We start from the raw sequence: 19,789 nt of genomic DNA on the forward strand, positions 1-19,789 counted from the left end.
CTTACTACAAGAGGAGCTGCATTTCTTCAAAGGGATCAAATCCTGAAATGCACCTGTCCCAGGGTTTTTTGGACTCTGCTTCATGTTATGCCAGTGACGTTTTCCATTACTAGAGTTTGGCTTATTACAAAGGAATTGGGGGCAATTTTCCGAATGAGGGAGAGGAATAAATCAGACCAATGATCAGTTAAATATTAGGGGCCAAATTCTGCTCTCAATTCTATCCATGCGATTATACCCAGTTTTTTTCAATAGGGTTGCATGGGTATAGTTAGGAGCAGAATTTCTAAAAAGCGAGGCCGTTTTCACTATTGTTTGGGGCTGAGAATTAGGAGTTTGGGATTTTCTTCCTACCCCTGTAACTGGCTTGCTGAGTAATTTTTGGTGAATCAGTTTTTAACCTTTGTGTTCTGAGTCCTCATATGTAGCATGGGGGGACAGCACCAAACCACATTTCCTTAGTGATCTGATTTCCACTGATGAATGATTAGTATCAGTAATAAAAACAGTATGAACAACAATTAGCCATGGCAATGGCTGAGTAGAAGCATACAGCTGACCAAGTTGTATCACGTGGAAGATCCTAGCAGATAAAACAAAATATTTTGAGCAACTCTAGTGGTATTTTGGGAGCTTTCATCTTTTTTAGGGGATAGGGTAGAGACAAGACATTCATACAGTATCATCCATGCTATTATAAATTAGCAAAGAACCATTGACTAAAACATATGGGTTGTGGTCAGTTATTTCTTTATATGTCATCGTGAACCAATGGTCTCTGTGTGGTGCTCCATGACAGGAAAAGCGCTAAGGTACTCAAGTGGGGGTGATGCCATATATGTCACCAATTATTCAAAAGAACAGAGAGATTAATTGTAGCACAGAGAACACCTCTGTGAGTTATATCATTCTAATTGGAGTAAAGCCATGTAAAGCTACCAGAGGAAGAGGACTTTAATAAACTCAACATACTTCCCAAATGCCCTTGCTAAGTTCTCATTCCTCACCTGCTGCTCCAGTCACATTGCCTCTCAGGCTATATATTATCTTTTCCCCATATGGCAGATTGAATATTTCACTGTAATGGTCCTTGATGTTCAATTTGCTTGACCTTCTGCCTACTGCTGATGTTCCTGCCCAAAACTCTTTCTAAGGATAATATAAACTCTTGATAAGTTTCAGATCTTGCAGAGTAAAGACCCTGTGTGAATAAAAAGAATATGCATTCTTTTCAGTGGCAGAGAAGGTCCAAATATAATTGGATCAACATTTATCCTCTATTTTCCTCTCAATAGTTAACTATGCCACCCCTACTCTAATTCACTACACTGGCTTCCTCTTTCCTTCTGCATCAAATTCAAGGTTGTGCCCAACCACACGACTATTTACGCCTCTGCTTTCACTTCAGCCTGCACAGCTTTCTTGACCTTTGCATCCTTTTCTTCTTAATGCACCCTTCCATCCTTGGTTTTTACCTTCTTTTAGGCTGCCTCCTACACAGGGCGTAGTCTCTGTTTTCCTGTGCACCAGCCATGTTCTCTGTCTTCCTTCAAACTCACTTTTCCATTACCTTGCTATATCACTCTCTCATTGACTATGTGTCCAGGTCTTCTTGTTTTTAAACTGTTCTCCCTTATTGTACTAGCCTGGTTTGGCTGTAAGCTTTTCTGGGGAGGGGTCTCAGGTTCAGACTCTTGGGTGCAGCCAAAGTGCTCAGATGGCAAAACGGGTCACTGCAAAGGTGACTTAAAACAGTGGGCTCTCAACATTTCGAGAGTACGGTACCCCTTTCAGGAGTCTGATTTGTTTTGCATACCCCAAGTTTCACATCACTTAAAAACTTCTTGTTACAAAATCAGACATAAAAATACAAAAGTGTCACAGCACACTATTCCTGAAAAATTGCTGACTTTCTCATTTTGACCATATAATTATAAAATAAACCAACTGGAATATAAATATTGTACTTACATTTCAGTGTATAGTATACAGATCAGTATAAACAAGTCATTGTCTGTATGAAATTTTAGTTTGTACTGACTTCGCTAGTGCTTTTTATGTAGTCTGTTGTAAAAGTAGGCAAATATCTAGATGAGTTTATGTACTCCCTGGAAGACCTCTGCATACTCCCAAGGGTAAGTGTACTGCTGGTTGAGAACCACTAACTTAAAGTTCTCCTTAGCTCTACCCTGACCCTTGTGCTCCTCTGTACACTCTCTTCTATTCAGGCTCTCTCTTAAACCGGGCTTAGGAGCTGGTTTGTTGACTCTTCCAACCAAGCAGGTGGAGTCGCCAATCAGGCAGCATACTTCAGGCCAGCTGCGCTTGTTAGTCTGCCTGGAGACTGACTCTGCTGCAGCCCCAGCTTCCTGACAAGGTCAAAGAAAGGTAACTTGCACTTGGAGCAGAAGACGCTGAGGTTTGTGATGGTCTTTAGTTCCCGTGGAATTTCATTCCCCAGTCCTGGATTGGCCCCTGAGAAAGCTCTGTCTTGGCCCTTGAGCCTACATTGTGGTCAGGCAGGCTGCCCCAATGTACACCAGGCTGCTGTGCTACAGAGTGCTGCCATCCTCTGGGACAAATGGCACAGGAGAATCCTAGCCAGGCCTCCTTTTCTCCCACCGTGTTCCCTGGCGCTGAGGGCATGTCTACACTGCCCCACAGTTCAGACCCCAGCACACCAAAGTGCTACACTGTAGTTCCCCTGTGTGGTTTCAGAGTAACAGCCGTGTTAGTCTGTATTCGCAAAAAGAAAAGGAGGACTTGTGGCACCTTAGAGACTAACCAATTTATTTGAGCATAAGCTTTCGTGAGCTACAGCTCACTTCATCGGATGCATTCAGTGGAAAATACAGTGAGGAGATTTATATACACACAGAACATGAAAAATGGGTACTCCTCCCCTGTGTGGTCACTGTGGGCATGAATGTAAAGGCTCCTAGTTTGCGCTAATGTAGAAATATTCATTAGTGCTAACTAGGTACCTTTATGTTCAAGCCTTCAGGGTCTACACAGGGGCGGGGGAGTTACAGCCCAGCACTTTGGTGTGAGCGGTTATTCACACCTCTAAACTGTGGGGCAATGTAGATTGGCCCTGTGGTGATCTCCTCTGAGCTATTTAAACTGGGTTTATGGCCAGATTAAGCCTACAATGTGATGCAAAGCAGCCACAACACCCTGGAGAATCTTCCCCCTCATCTCATTACATGTGAGATAGAGCACTAATACACCTAGATGTATTTTATAATAGTAATAAATAATGAGGTATAGGCCCTCCACAAAGTAGTTAATACTCAGGAATTTATACTGATAAAACCAAAATAATTTATATCACATAGGTATTTAAACCACTTCTTTACAAGATAAGTGAAGAACTAACAAATGGGCCCATACTCCCTTTCTCCTTAATTGGTCTGGTTAATGCTATTAAACTGATAATCCTCCTCATGCAGGTATAAGTATCCTTTTCAAAGCATTCCCATTGATCTGCCTCAGGGTTTTTATAAATCTTTAACTATTGCAATTACCTCTTTTTTATGCAAAAATTAATCTTGAGTCATTACAAATGCCTGTCAGAGCAGGAAAACTCAACTTCCCCAATTTTTACAGTTATTATTTGCCAGCCCAAGCAGAATTCCTCAGCCCATGGTTTGTCTGGATAAAATGTTGCACACACTGAATAGCTTGACAAGATCCACATCTCATTTTCATGAAAGTCCTCTCTCTCCCTGCGGGGCTAGCACTCATGCAGTCTTACTCCAGCACACTTCAGTACCACAGAAACAATTGTGGAGAGAGATATCGCTATTATCTAAATGAAAGATTGAACAAGAATGAATTTGTAATCTCCCACAGACATTTTATATAGGGACCCTACAGAACTGGTGACATTTGCACCCATTATTTCTCAGACACATTTTATTTGAAATAAATGTCTGTCCCCACAAGACTTGAAATGAGAAATCTCTGCATTTTTGCTGAGCTAGTTGCCCCCAGAGGAGCAATGTAGAACAACTGGAAGGTAATTGGATCAGTTCTGACAGAACACTTATTTGAATGAAGACTCCAGTACACCTGGGATTTGAAATTACCCATCTCTCCTTCCTTTCAATACTTGAAAATATATTATGCATTTTATGGACCTTAGTGTATAAGGATGTTAAGATGGTTACTGCTTCCACTGAGAAAGTCTTAATAACCAACTCCATTATTTTGAAAATGATCTATACGCTACAAGCAAGAATCAGAAACTGGACAATAAAAACATTTAGGGCCATATCCTCAGCTGATATAAATTGGCATAACACCATTTTCATGTCATTAGAGATACACCGATTTACAACATCTGAGGATTTGGCTCTTAATATACAGTGATCATCAGATCTGGATATTCAGCTGTCTGATGATTTGTGCTAAATTGCCTGTAAGCAACATTCGATGCTGGACTTCATCTTACTTACTTTTTCCCATCACCTCACTTCAAACATAAGGCTAAGATTTTGTCACGGGTAGTTTTAGTCAAAGTCTCGGACAGGTCACGAGCAAAAAAGAAAAATTCACAGAAGCCGTGACCTGTCCGTGACTTTGACTAAAACTATCTGTGACAAAATGAGGATCTGTGGGTCCCCACACCTGCAGCTCAGGGGTCCCCCACTGCCAATGGGGGCCAGGAGTTGTGGGGTCAGCCAGAAGCTGTGGGGTACACCCAGCCCGCAGCTCCAGGGGCCCATGGCAGCTGGGAGCTCAGGGATTCTCCTGTGGCCATGGCGGTTGGGAGTGCCCCTGCCACCCCTGGGGGGCATGAGCTGCAGGGTACCCCTGCCACCTGCAGTTCTGGGGGCCCGTGGCTACCGGGAGCTCAGGGGTTCCCCCACGGTGGCTGGGAGCTGTGAGGTTCCCCCATCACTGGCAGCTCTGGGGGTTCCCTGCCACCCACAGTGGCTGGGAGCTCAGGGGTTCCCGCACCGCCTGCGGCAGCCGGGAGCTGCGGGGTACCCAGCCACCCGCAGCGGTTTGGAGCTCCAAGAGCCACCAGAGGCAGTGGAGGTAGCCCACAGCTCCCTACCCCTGCAGGTGGCAGGGGACCCTGCAGCTCCTGACCACTGCAGGCTGAAGTCATGGAGGTCACTGGAAGCCATGGATTCTGTGACTTCTGCAACCTCCATGACTAAATTGTAGCCTTACCCATAGGTCATGGATCTCTCAAAGTATCTCCCTACAGATATGATGGAAACAAAAGTACTGTATTAAATTGTATGACACATTTTACAAGGAATACTTTTTGGAACCTAGTTGTTTTGGGTGGATGGAGCTCTGTGACAAACTTCATCTTTATATTAACTCCATGGATTTTGATTTTACTTTCTTCTTTCCAGTATAGAAGACTCAGATAATAATTAATTATTAATAACTCATATAATAAATAATAAACCAACTAAATACCTAACAATCCCCTTGAAATATGGTCATCTCTTCATTAGAGGATAACAGCCAGGATGGCAGCTGGTGTACAATAAATTGCACAGGTGTGTCAGGAGAGGATATGTTGGGAAATCTTTACACCTACGAAAGGTGCCATGGGAGCTTTAAGGTCCACATGAAATACACAGGACTTCCATTTCTAAAAGGCTTGACCACATGACAGGAAGCTTATGTCTTCACTGCACAGTAAACCTGGGTTATTACTCAAGTTTTAGCCCAACCCCACCTACTAGCCACACAGAAAAACCCTCTGACCTGGGTGGGGAAGTGCTTTAAGCTTGGGCTAGTTTACTTGGCATGTGGGCACAGGTTACAGACCAGGCTCCATTTTAACTCAGGCTGGAACCCATCCACTTTGCAGCAATGAGGATGCAGATAAAATTACTTAAGCATTTATAATCCTCTGCTACCCTTCCCACCATCTACCCCTGGAGGAGGGAGGGCAGGGCCTGAAGTGTCTCCACACTTAGGTCCATCTCTTCCGCCTCCAGGCCCTGCAGAGGTTCCTTTATGGTGCAGGTAGTCCGGCGTGAAGCGTACCGGCACATGCCTTCCTGCGCCGCTTTCGGGGGCTCCGATATGACCGGCAGCTCCTTTATCTCCATCCGAGAGGTCTTCCACCAGGACCTCCTCCGGACCTGGAAACTGTTCACAGCGACCAGGTCCGTGGCGGCCTCCGTGGGGGAAGATCTCCTCGCAGAGCCCCTGCTACACAACCCCCAGCTCCGTGTGCAGGTGGCGGAGTCCCCCTTGGTGCGCCAGAGGTTGGTCCTGGCACAAGTCACCAGAGTTGGAGACCTCCTGGACTACGACCGGGGAGACTGGCTGGATCCCCTGACGCTCGCTCAGCGCATGGGGCTCTCCAGGCCTCGTACTCCCCGATGCGTACTTCAGGAGGTTAGGGCCTCTTTGCTGCCCGCTGCTCGGGTTTACCTCGACTGGGTCCTAAGGGAGGGCGTGCCCCGCCCACCCTCCACGCCAGGCCCTCTGGACCTTTTCATCAGGCCCCTGCCCCGTGGACCCAACCGACCCCCCCCCCCAGCCCTTCACCATGAGCCGGCGACATGAGTTGCAGCCGGTCCGTTTCCAGACTGCGCCAAGGAAACATCTATACACGCTCGTGCTCCACATCCTTCATGTCCTCACCCTAGCGTCCTGCCCCGACACAAAGTGGCGGGACGTCCTGCCACCTCTAGAGGGTAAGGAGCCCTGGTGGGCCGGCCTATATTCCACCTTAGTCCCAAGGCCCGCTGGGGATATCAGTTGGCTGCTCCTTCACGGGGCCGTGAGCACGGGCATGTACTTGGCACGGTTCACCCAAATCCTGGACATCTGTCCCTTTTGCGGTGTGAGGGAAACCCTGGCGCACATCTACCTAGAGTGCGCCAGGCTGCAGCCCCTATTCCGGCTCCTCATGAATATTTTGTTAAGATTTTGGTTGCACTTTTCCCCTCACCTCCTTATCTATGCACTCCCTGTCTGTGTCCCCACTAAGTCACGGGACCTCCTGGTCAACCTCCTCCTGGCCCTGGCTAAAGTGGCCATCTATAAAACCAGGGTGAGGAGGTTGGCCGATGGAGTCTCCTGTGACTGTGGGGCCTATTTCCGATCTTCCGTCCATTCACACCTCCGGGCAGAGTTCCTCTGGGCGGCGTACACTGATTCCCTTGACGCCTTTGAGGAACAGTGGGCGCTGTCCGGGGTTCTCTGCTCGGTGTCCCCGTCCGGTTCCCTTCGTTTGACCTTTTGACCGCACTCCTGTCCCTGTTGTTCATTAGTTGTCCCCTGTAATTATCTGGTTTTTTAGGTCCTGTGGACCCCCCTCTTAGGCTGGGGGGGAGCGGGGGATCCTTTAGCAGTGTGCGGGCTTCGCCCACCCACTTCCTGGATCCCAATAAGACCCTTCCCACAAATTTCCTCCAAAGAAAAGGCAAGTTCTTCTGCAGTTGACGCAACTAATTGGGAAAGAATCTTAGAGTGTCTCAGCACAAATAGCTATGAGATATGCCCCCAGACACACAGGAGTTAGTGCAGAAACAATGATGACACAGTAACCCAGGTAGGGCTTTGCTATGGGGATGCTCTCACCTAGGCTAGGCTAACCTATGTGCTCAGACCTGGGCGCGAAACACCTGGGTTAGCTGTGCAGTGAAGACATACCCTAAGTGGTATGAAATTCACCTTCAGAAGGATGTAGGGCTTCACTGAACCTGCTAGAATTTGAACCCTGATACCAGGGAATGGGGCGTGGATCACTCCAATAGTTGGATCACTAAACCATCCCTTCTGGCTAATATTAGTTATTTATTTTTGTGATGTCCTGTGAGAAATGAAAATGTCTGTATAAATGCTAAGTATTTTACTGATTATGATAAAAACAGAAACAAATTCTACAGTTATTTATATGAACTAGATCATTGCACATTATAAATTACACCCCTTGACTTGTGAAGGTGAAAAATATGGGGAAGGGAAGAGTTCTGATAAAAACATTAGAGAATCCCTCCTGCTGGAAATGCAGAAAATTATCTGTTTTTTAAGGTCTGTTTATAGGTAGGTTGTTTACAATGATTTTTATTGCATTTGATGTTTTACAGATGGGATAGAAAATAAAATAAATTGCACACAATGAAGGGATTGGTAAGAAAAATAAGTGCAAATGTTATAATGCTGTTCCTCTTTCTCCCACCCAATTTTCCTTCCATTCAAAAAGACAAGACATGATGAAACAGAAACTCAGTGCATCAAAGGGGCCCCAATCTTCAAACATGATATGAGTCATTTTATGCACGTGAGCAGTGCCATTGAATTCAATGTGACTACTCACATGAACAAAGTTACTCATGTACATAAGGGCTTGTCTACATGGGAAAATGTAACCAGTTCTACCGGTATGACTATACTGGTATAATTAAACCAATAAACCCCTTCCAAAGCAGCATAAATTAAACTGAAAAAAGGTGCTCTTATTCTGGAATAAGAAAAGGAGTACTTGTGGCACTTTAGAGACTAACAAATTTATTTGAGCACAAGCTTTTGTGAGCTACAGCTCACTTCATCGGATGCATCTGGAATAAGAGAGTCCACACATGGAGAGATATTGGTATAATTGGTTTAAATTCACACCTTAGGAAAGTTATTCCAGTATCTACATAGACAAGTCCTAAGTCTTTGCAGGTCTGGGGCCCACAAATCTGTTTTCAGATTTTAATATTTATACCAAACGGTGCTCATGGCTTGCCAAGCACCTGAATCCACATGGAGACGATTGTGTGAGTTAATTAAAGCATTCTCTTTTGTCTGGCTTTTAATGCTGGGAGATTCCTTTGTGTAAACCCCCAGGCTCACCTTTGAAAGCCTGTGGCCACAGAGGAGAAGCTTTGAGTTATGTTTCCCAGGTGTAAAACTCAGGGTTTAGGTCAGGAAGTGAGAACTTTTGTTTTGTGAGAGGCCAGAGAGACAGAGGTCCAACACAGCTTCTTTTTAGGGACAGGGCAGTGGTGCCTTGCCTAAGGTTTCTGCAAAAGGGATTTTTGTGCAGTCTGTTACCACTTCTGTTCAAGAAAATAGAATGTGTATACATTTTGTAAATAAACAAATCATACTGGAAAAACACCTGACTCCACATTGCCAATTTCTGCTTCAAATAGGAAACTGAACTGCAAGGACCCCATTCAGCTACTGCCTGGCAACAGGGTAAACAGTAAATTGGACAAGGGAGCCAGGTTTTCTAGTAGTTTGACCTAATGACTTGGAATCAGGTCTAGTCCCAGTTTTGCCTGAGGATCACCTTGGACAAGTCACTTGCCCTATCCTGCTTAGAATGGATCCTGTGATTCTGGTGCATAGGGGCAGGATTCGGAGAGCATAAGCAGTGGGAAGTGAATATCCTGTAAGTCATGAAGTTTTGCTCCAAGACCCCCCTCCCACCCACACACACCCCACTGACCTGCAAAAAGGATTTTGGGACAAGAAAAGGGTATGGGAACTGCTTTTTATGAGGATCTGTTGGCAATTTCCACTCCACCATGTACAGGGATAATAGGTGCTTCAGAAAAGATTCCATCCCTAAAGAAATACCAGATGAGGAGAAGCTCCATGCCCCAGGGCACTCCTGACATACAACCCAGCTTCCTAGGCTAGGTGAATTTCACTCCTGTGCAGAGAGCCAGCATAAAGCCTATATGCCAGTTATTGCATCAAAATAGGGCTTAATTGGGAGTCACTTGGTGCACAGCCTTCTTGCTGTCCTTCTTCACAAGGGTGAAGTGTACGTGCTGGGGCCAGATTTTGGGCCTTAACCTCAGTCCTTCCACCTGTAAAATAGGGATAATATTTACCCAACCTTTTTAAGCTCTTTGAGGTCCTCAGATAAAAGTTACTATGCATGTATGTTCATTAAAATTCAAGAGCAACTACTGTATAAATGTCTATAATGGCTTTTGATCTAGCTATCTATTTATAGAAAACCAGCACTTAATACATATCCAATTGTGCAACTATATATGCCAGATTTTCACATAAGGAGACATTTAGTGTTGGTATATGATAGAGATATCCTGTAATTATCTGTGCTATATTTGCTGCTTGTCTGCTTTGGAATTTTAATGAGTAGGAATGCCATTCATGGACATTTTTAGAAATGCAGAGAGCATAATAGGACTTTAGGACCCAATCTTGTATTCCTTGTACGCTCCAAACTCCTACATTAACAGCTTTAGGTGAGCCAGACATGAAGGATCAGGCCCTTATTTGTGCCATTCCTACACCCCATATGCCAGACACAGTTCAATGATACAATCAGAGAGACAAATAATAGCAAAGGAGAGAGTAAGAAATATGGAAAGGAGAAAATACATGATTTCAGTTGAAATATGAAATAAGATGGAAAGTCAGTGACATGGAAAGATGGAGAAAGTTTGTTTGAGAGTCTCAGTGATGTAAAGTAAAAAACTCTTATGTGTGTTGAGGGACAGAGAGGAGGCCTGAACTAGATGAGAAGAGCAAGAAAGGCAGGGAAATAGAACGAGTCTAGGAAATATAAAGCAGGTAAGTAGTTCCTGAAGATACTGCACACGGATATGCAAGTTTGAGGCTCAGTTCTTTGCTCCTTGACTAACTGGGGCATGCTCAGCCTTTGGGTGCAGGAAGAGACTTGTGTCAATCGGCAACAATTCCCCAGGTTGGTTTCAGGAATGGAGTTGACAATCAAAAAACAAAAAAGCCCAACAACCAAGCCCTGCCTGATGAGTTGCAATTTCATCCCCTGGGGTCCCCTGTGGTAGAGTAGACAGAATTTGATAGTATTGATTATCAAGGAAATTCTTTATTGAATCTGCTGGACACAGAGAAGACCATTTCATTCTTCCTGGCTTTCTAGCAACCAGGCTGACTAGTGTCACCACAGAAGGTCCTGGCCTAGACAGACATGATGGAAGTGCTGACTACAACCCCCAAGAAGGAACTACATGCTTCTGTTCTTGCTGGGAGGGAGGACTGTCACAGCAACATGGCCTTCAGGTTGGTAGTGAAGAGAGAAGAGTCAGGGATGAGGGGGCAGCTCAGGGAATCAAAAAAGCCTCAGTAGATGCCAGAAGAAAAAAAACATCCTAAAATGAAATGTATGGCATGTAGCGAGCAGGGTGATTGCAAAGTGCCTGCAGCTCTGTCACGGAGGCAGTGGGACCAAGAGCTGGGCTTTCACACCTTTTCCAGGGACAAGCCCTTTGTTTCCACACAGAGGCCTCATGCCTGTCCGCATGAGCTGCCGTGCAGTAGGCACCGACCCTGTCATTATCACATACCTTCCACTTGCACCCATTCAGATGGCAAGGCACGTGCAGCACCTGCCTTTCAGGTCACATCCCTAGTTCCTTAGGCAGAGGAAGTTTGGGTGCTGTTGACAGGTTTCAGAGTAACAGCCGTGTTAGTCGGTATCCGCAAAAAGAAAAGGAGGACTTGTGGCACCTTAGAGACTAACAAATTGGTATCCGCAAGTTAAAATGTGCTTCCTAGGTGGCAGGAAACTGCACGTTGGGCATGGGCGGCGGGTATAATAGGCCAGGAGAGGCTAAACCTCCCCTGGTGCAGCCTCTGCTGACCTGCCACCAGACGCTGGCCTGTGGTGGCCACGCCTGCACTTCACCTCTTCCTGTCCCTGCTCTGCCCTTCCCCAAAGTCCCCACTGTCCGCCACTTCCTGGTGAGTCCCTCCTCTCCTCTCCTCCACTCCACCCCTCCCTTGCCAAAATTCCCCTCCCCCATGAGGCTTCCCTTGCCCCGCATCCCTCCTCTCCTCCACGCCCCTCCCCTGTGAGACCCCTGTCTGCTGCATCGCTCCTAACCACTATCCCTTTGCTTGGGGACAGAGTGGGCTTTGGGGGGAGGGGGGAAAGGGAGTGCAGTGAGGCGCAGTGGGGAGGAAGGAGGCGCCGTGGGGGGGGTGGAGCCTGGGGGTGCAGTAGCCAGGTGTGGGGGTGAGAGGCTAGGCCTGGGGGCAGAGTGCATAGGCCCTGGAGTTGCAGTGAAGGGGGGTGGGTGGGTGAGGAGGCCCAGTGGAGGGCAGTCTTGGAGATAAGCGGGTGCACGGCCCCAGCAGACAGAGTGCGGCTGCAGGGAGGGGTGGGATGGGGTGGGGGTGTCACAGCTGTCTGCTCTCGACTCCCCCCCTTTGTGCCCCCCCCTTGTCCGGCCCCTCCCTTCCCCACAAAGGGGGCAGGGCAGTAGGTGCTCCCTCTGGCTGTAGGTGAGGGGGTCCCTCCAAATCTCTCCGTTTAGATAGAAAATGGGAGGGGGGAAGCCTCCCGCAGGCGGAACAAGGGATGGGGCGGAGCTTTCAGGTCAGGGGGCGGGGCCACAGCGGAGTGGGCGGCTCGAATATAGCGAAACGAGAATCGGCTGAGGCGGGGCGATTGTGAAGACAGAGGCAGGGGGCGGGGCGACGAGAGCCGCTGGCTTCGTCGTCATGGCGCCTTGCCAGTCGAAGGCGGAGCCAGGGGGAATGTGGGGCGGGGCCCCGCGTGGCTCAGGGCGGCCCCATCTCCACTTCCTGAGGCGGTGAGTACGGGGCGCTCCTCGCGCTGCGGCGCCCAGGCGGGCCCGAGCGAGCCGCCCACTCAGCGGGGCCGGGTCTCCGCCCTCGGCTCCGTCCCGTCCAGACCGTGACGTGTCAGCGCGGCTGGGCCTTGCTGGGGGGCGCTCCCGCGGGCGCCGGGAGACCCTCTCGCGTGGTGGGGATCCGAGCCTGTGCCTGCGCCGGGCTGACCCAGGCCCGGCTTCAGGCTGCATCACGGATCACGTGTCTCTTTCAGCGTTTCCTGTGGGCGGGTTTACATTTTCACCAGGGCGGGGTCAGGCGAGAATTCTTTCACGGCAGGGGCCGTTGGGATTCGAAAAGGGGAAAGCTTTAAAACACAAACCGTCACCGTTGCTTGGCGCACGTACGCAGTAAATAGCCTTCCCTCAAACGCTGCTAGGTCCCCACGCAGCAGTTTTCTTACCTTGCTTCTCTAAATGGGGGGGTTAATCAATGGAAGTATGTTTTTGGTTGGTTCACACGTGTATGACGAAATCAACATTTACTAATGGAAAAACCAACTCCTCCCAAGCCTAGTAGTGTGTTACTCAGATGGCCATGTCATAGTATCTATTTATAAGTGTATCTCCTAAGGATTCCTAAAATGCCTACAAAAGTAATTTTCACTCTTGATATTCACCTCTTCTTGTCATCTGTTGAGACTAGGCCACTTCCACCTTAATGGAATTGGCCTTGTTAGCACTGACCCCCCCACTTGGTAAGGCAACTCCCATCTTTTCATGTGCTCTCTGTGTGTGTGTATATATATATATATATAACGTATGTATATGTATATCTGTGTGTGTGTGTGTATATATATATATATATATAAATTGCTTACTGTATTTTTCACTCCATGCTTCTGATGAAGTGGGTTTTAGCCCACGAAAGCATATGCCCAAATAAATTTGTTCGTCTTTAAGGTGCCACAAGGATGCCTTGTTGTTTTTGCTGATACAGACTAACATGGCTACCACTCTGAAATCTAGTGTCTAGGTGCTAAACTGCTTTAATATTAACAATGAAGCTTGATGGGACAGGCTCCTTCCTCCCTTGTGCAAAATAAACTTCCTTTATAATGTTGCAGATTAAGTTCTTAGTAGTTTTGAAGTCTTTGCTCATTCTTGCACTTTGACTGCACAACTGCAGAATTTTTTTTTTTTTTAAGGTTCACATCAAATGGACCTGCAGTTATGCACCGTGTTTATTAGGATAGCTTGCAGAAGGGTAACACATAGAGGAAGTGATAGTTGCCTCCTTGACTGAAGTGTAAAAAGTCAATAGTCTATGAAGTATATGGGATCTTTTGCTGTCTTTTTGAATGAACAGTGAAGAGCCTGGGCTTCCGTACCAGTTCTGATAACACCCAAATTATTGATATACAAAGCATATTGCAGCAGCATACCTTAATTGTTCAGTAAGGTTTTTCCTTGTGGAGAGCTGGTTTAGTGGCAATTAACTTCTCTGAGGGAGGTTGTGTGTCTGTCAGTTGACATTGCATCAGCTTTGTTTTCTGCAGGAAAGTACATGCACCTAAAAAGCATGATAGGTGCATTTTATAAATTCAAAACTAGATAACAAAAAGTATTTCTCCTCCTGACAGTAAAGGATACAAATATTCAAAATAAAGAGCAAAATCCACATAACCTTATTGTTACCAGTTTTTACATCTTCCGAATACAATCATTTTAATCTTGTCTTTAAGAAAAAGAGACCATGAGGAATATCTTTCCTGCACTTTCAGTTGCAAAGTTTAATATTTTTTTCTGTGCAGTTTAAAACAGTGTTGTAACAAGTGCATAATAGAAGACAGGGTAGTAATTCTGAGACTTGGCAAACAAGAAGTAGGATATTTCTGTTCAGCTAAAGTGAATTCATAACTCAGGAATTGCTTTAGTTCTTATATTTTTAAGATCTCTACAATAATGTTTCTTTTGTTTCAAGGTGAATAAACAAAAGAGAAATGAATGCTATCTGCAGCCTAAAGATAGCTGGTAGGAACTGCATTTTATTTCGCTTAACTTCTTTGGCCAGTCATCAAGCAAAGTGCAATAATCTTTATAGGTCTTCAGTTGAAGCTTTGAATGGACATCGCCAGATTCAAAGAAGTCACATAGTGGATAAATGTAAGCGACTAGATATAAGTAGCAACACCAGCTATTGTTTTATGATTGGAAGCTCTAACTTCTACAGAAAATTTATTAATAAAAGCCAAAGATGTTTTTTGAATGCCAAGAATATAGAAGTGTGCACAAACATATTCAGTAGCTGTAGAAGTCCTTGTTTCCTAACCTCTCAGCCGTTAGTGGAAGAGCTTGCATTATTTCGAAGTCTTGCTCCAGTTCAGTCCCCAAATCGCGTTCCTGCTTGGGATGTTCAGATCATCAGGCTTTTTCACACATCATCATCATTTCAGGCTGCTCCAGTGCCTCTATTGTGGATTATTCTTAAACCGGCTCAGAAGCTATTTGCTATCATTCTTGGAAGGTAAAATACTGTTTTATTTTCTCTTAGAGTAAGACCCTATCCTTCAAAGACTTATGTATGTGTTTACTGTTATGCACAGTGAGTAATCTCATTAATGTTAATGGGACTACTCAGTGTGTGTAAAGTTGAACATTTGTGTAAAGCTTTGCAGGATTTGGGGTTAGGGTTGAATTTTTTTTTTTTTAATTTTGTTTTTATCACAACTTTCAAACCACAATAGTCCATACACTAATCAGACTAAAATGGTTATAAACTGGGAGGACCTCTCTCCTGTGGTTTTGTTTTAGAAAATGCACCAGTTTCAGACCATAACAATCAATCGCTATTTATCCAGGTCCTAACAAAATAAACACTTATTTTTGCTGAGCATCCTCAATGAAAATCAAGGCCATAATGGCCAGTGATATGTTTGGCAAAGCCAAAATATCGTGGCATCTATCTACTGAAAGAGTAGACATCATGTTTGCCAGAGATGTGGTCCAAGGCAAAAGCAGAAGCCAAAAACTTGGGCGTACCTCACCTGTCCTCTTCTCCACAACAAGCAGGAGAGTAGCTACTGCTGCTGACACAGTTCTGACATGTTGACTTCAGGCTGGAGATAAAGTGGGGTTGCTCATTCTCCCTGGCTGCAGCCTAAGCTGAATGTACAAATATACCACATGGTTTAAGTTGGATTCTGACTGTGCAGCTCCTGCATAGAAATAGAAATTCATTCTCTCTCATATGCGCAGTGAGATTCAATATGTGCATCCTTTTGTATGCACTTATTTTTGATCAGCCGTTGCTGATTGTGTCTTGCAAATCCATGGAAGGAGTACCAGGGAGAAAAATCCTTCCTTCAGATGTTCTTAAACAAAAAAATCCCAACATGCTTTTTTTTAACCAGATCAAAAAGATACAGTTAGAATAGTTCCTATTAAAAAAAGGAAGAATCTACCTTGTGAGGCATTCCTGTTCCTTGAAGGAAATATTGCACTGAACTGACAGAATACATACTACTTAATGATTCTCGACTCTTTCATCCAAGGATATCCTAGCACCTTACAAATGTTAATGTATACAGCCTCTCCTCACTTGTGTGAGGCACTGTACTCACTTTACAATGTACAATGTTTGTGTCTTGCAGGAGCATCAGAAAATGGTGGAAGGCACTGCCTCCTAACAAACGGGAACTTTTTAAAGAAAGTGCAAGAAAAAACAAATGGAAGATAGTTGTGGGTCTGTGTAGCTTTGTGGTTTTATTTATTATGTTTTATTTTACTCACTTGGAGGAGACACCAATCACTGGGCGTGCTCGACTGTTGGTATTTGGGAAGGAACATTTTAGGGAATTGTCCCAGATGGAGTATGATATGGTGAGTTTGAAAGAAAAGAAGCCCTCCCCATTTCACACACACACAAACCATGTTCCTGTTCATTGATGTGTCTCACAACCCTGGTCGGGCTCCCCCTTCTGGCCACTCACTAGCCTTCTGTTTGCGTACTGACATATTGGACCCATCTGCTCTTAAACTTCCCTTTGTCTGGGTAGGCTCCAGCACGGTCTCTTTCTTTGGCTACACAGGCATGTTTCCTGGGCACAGACTTGATCTGTTATCTTTTGGCTGTCCTAAGCCCCCACATCAGTGCAGATCCCCCAAGCCACCCCACTAGTTTAAACACACACTTTCCCAAAGCTTCAACCTTGTGGGCACTTTGATTTATAGTTTACTTCTCCAGGATCACATGATAATTAAAACATATAAAACAGTCTTTACAATGATTTCTAACATTATTACTCGTTATGTTGGATAGCACACCAGAGAGAAAAATCTAAGTAAAAATAAAATACCTATGTGCTGTTCCCTGCCTAAGTTTCCTAACCACTCTTGAGCCTTTTTTTGGGATTTGATCAGAGTACTCTCGGGCAGGGGTTCTCAGTCTTCTTTTTTCTGAAGCCCCCTACCCCCAACCTGCTATAAAAACTCCACCACCTACCCGTATCACAACAACTCTTTTTCTGCATATAAAAGCCAGGGCCGGCATTAGGGGGTAGCAAGCTGGGGAATTGTCCAGGGCCCCATGCCCCAGGGGCCCCTGTGGAGCTATATTGATCAGGCTTTGGCTTCAGCCCCAGATGGTAGGGCTCAAGGCCCTGAGCTTCCGCCCCATGCAGCGGGGCTTTGGCTTTCTGCCCTGGGCCCTAGCGAGTCTAATACTGGCCAGCTTGGTGGCCCTCTGAAACCTGCTTGGGATCTCCCAGGGGGCCCCGGACCCCTGGTTAAGAACCACGGCTCTAGGGCATGCATGATTCTACTTCTGCACAAAGCTTCTCTGAATCGTCCATGAGGCAGTGTCAGTGTCCTGCAGCCAGCTTCCTTCTGCTCTCTCCCCACATTGGTCAATGATTTTTGTACTAATATAGCCTAATTAATATCCAAGCATTTGGTGTAAATGGAAATACTACTTGGCAGCATATATAAATGTTCAATTTTATTACATCTGATACAAAATAATTAGCATAGAGTTGTGAAAAACTGAGCTCTACTGCTTTCCTTGGATGATTGACTTGGTATATAAGAGTATATGAGAACTGGATTGTTAATATATTGTTTGGAACAAAACTTTTACTGTGGTACACTGATACAGCATGTAAGTGTAACAGCTAGCCTCCGGACTGCATTCTTTATTCTGTATAGACCTCAACAAATTGTCTCTTTCAGTGGATGGAACAGTTTAAAAATGAGATGTTATCTGAGACAGACCCTCGCTATCAGGTAGTGAAAAAAGTTATTGGTCATCTATCTGAAAGCAACCAGGACATCCCGCAGGTCTCGGAGTTCAAGTGGGTTATCCATGTGGTGGAAGAACCAGGCATAAATGCTTTTGTGCTTCCAGTAAGTAAAATCCAAAAGCAAAGGTAAGCAATATTGAAGAATGCAACTTGTTTACACAGTTCCTATGCTATATTATGATGTGTGTTTTCTTTTTGCTCACAGAATGGACAAGTATTTGTTTTCACTGGTTTGCTAAATGCGGTGTCAGATATTCACCAGCTCTCTTTCATTTTGGGCCATGAAATAGCTCATGCTGTATTGGGACATGCAGTAAGTACCTCTTTTTAAAAAAACAAACAAAAAAACCCCCAAGTTAATATATAAACCAAAGTCTCAGGCTGCTTCCTCAAACTGAAGAAAGAATTTGGTTTAAAGGTTGACTGTCCTGATCCTGCACATATAACTGTGCCAATTTAATCAATGTTCGCACTAGACCTGCTAGTGAATGTTGGCAGGATCAGTCCCTAAGAGAGGCTTCCATTCCATTACGAAATAGCAGTTAGGCTTTGACCCTGAGATATGCAGGCTTTGGGAATTGCAGTTGCTCACCACTTTACAAAATTGGGCCCTTTGTCCTTCTAAACATGTTGAATCCATAGATGTATTTAAAATGTCTTCTAAATTACATGATACTTGCAATTCAGTAGCAAAGCCCTAAAATTCCATAGTTAGTTTTTAGGATTGTTGGATAAGTCTTCATGGGACCTAAAGTCTGACTCCGTTTGCAGATAACTGAGTGTGCTTGCAAATGTGAGCATGTACCACCTTGCATAAATCCCAAGCCCTAATGTGTTCATGGATGAACTGGTAGTTTATCACCAGTTTTCATGCACAAAACGGGTATAATAATCTTTCACATTTTGCAGGTCCAGCTTTGAAAAAACAGGTTGGGAATAAAATCTTGGGAATAAAATCTTGTAGATGAATATATGTTATCCACACTGCTGCTTGTCGAAACAGAAAAATCATGTCATTATAAGGTGTAGCTGCATCTGTACCCACAATCATTCCTTTCTTTTAATGCAACGTCTGCAGTCTTTTATATCTGTACTTTCCCATCCAGTCTCAAATGAGGGCTGAGACACAGAGCAACTAAGTGACCTGCCCAAGTTCACACAAGGAATCTGTAGCAGAGAAGGGACTATAGTTCAAAGCTATAGGCTTTGAACATAAAACCCATAAACTTTCAACATAAAACTCCCCATAATTTTCCAGGGTTATTCTAGAGCTAGGTAAATAGCTCTCAAAAGCATTTGCAAACAAACCAGCTGATTTGTTTCACTGGCACCTGCAAACATTTTGGTGAACAAGAAGATTCATGCCAGAAGTGCTTGTTGTTATTTGAACAAGTTAAAAATATTCATGGCTAATTTTGTGTAAGAAAAAAGGGAACTTATCCTCTTGTTATAAAGCCTCAGTCATCCAATCAGAACCCGAGTTACCATGTGACTTAGGTAACCAGTTTCCTGGAGTGAATACCCAAATCTCGCACAAACTGTTCACTAAGCAAAGAAAAGAATTGTGACCCACGCAACAGATTTGCATATGATCATATACAGAAAAAGGGCTAAATTCATCTGAAAAATAGTCATGACTAGTAGTTTTATTAGTTCTAATTCATTTAGTGGAAAGTTGCTATACAACTGTGATTAGTGCATTTGGGGAACAAATGTAACAAGGGATAGCAGTATTCCCTTGGGGCTATTACTTGGGAGGGAGAAGTTATGTTGAGTTACCCGTTTTTGATAGCATTGCACCTATGAAAAGGAGAACAGAGACATGAGAGCTGCAGTTTTTGAGAGAGAGAAACAATAGCTCTAACTATTGGAATAGCTTTACATTGTAACAGAATTGAATTTAAAGATTAACATTGGCAAGACTGATGGAATTTGGGAGGAAGGTGGTCTTAGCGGTTAGGGCACTAGCCTGCA

The 19,789-nt window shown here is 44.8% G+C and overlaps 1 protein-coding gene across 3 annotated transcripts in view; it reads left to right on the forward strand.

Moving 5' to 3' along the window:
* The first annotated feature begins 12,496 nt into the window (after positions 1-12,496).
* The window catches only part of OMA1 (OMA1 zinc metallopeptidase), a 28,807-nt gene continuing 21,514 nt past the window's right edge, over positions 12,497-19,789 (forward strand). The window contains exons 1-5 of one of the 3 annotated variants that reach the window (XM_077823963.1): positions 12,497-12,536; positions 14,500-15,042; positions 16,169-16,397; positions 17,721-17,918; positions 18,021-18,128. In XM_077823963.1, the coding sequence (XP_077680089.1) occupies positions 14,519-15,042; positions 16,169-16,397; positions 17,721-17,918; positions 18,021-18,128 (1,059 nt within the window). In that variant the 5' untranslated portion in view covers positions 12,497-12,536; positions 14,500-14,518. Of the gene's footprint in view, positions 12,537-13,298; positions 15,043-16,168; positions 16,398-17,720; positions 17,919-18,020; positions 18,129-19,789 lie in introns of those variants that run through there. The other 2 variants (XM_077823965.1, XM_077823964.1) reach the window with 2 other exon arrangements.

This window comes from Eretmochelys imbricata, chromosome 8 (genome assembly GCF_965152235.1).
Source record: "Eretmochelys imbricata isolate rEreImb1 chromosome 8, rEreImb1.hap1, whole genome shotgun sequence".
NCBI lineage: Eukaryota > Metazoa > Chordata > Testudines > Cheloniidae > Eretmochelys > Eretmochelys imbricata.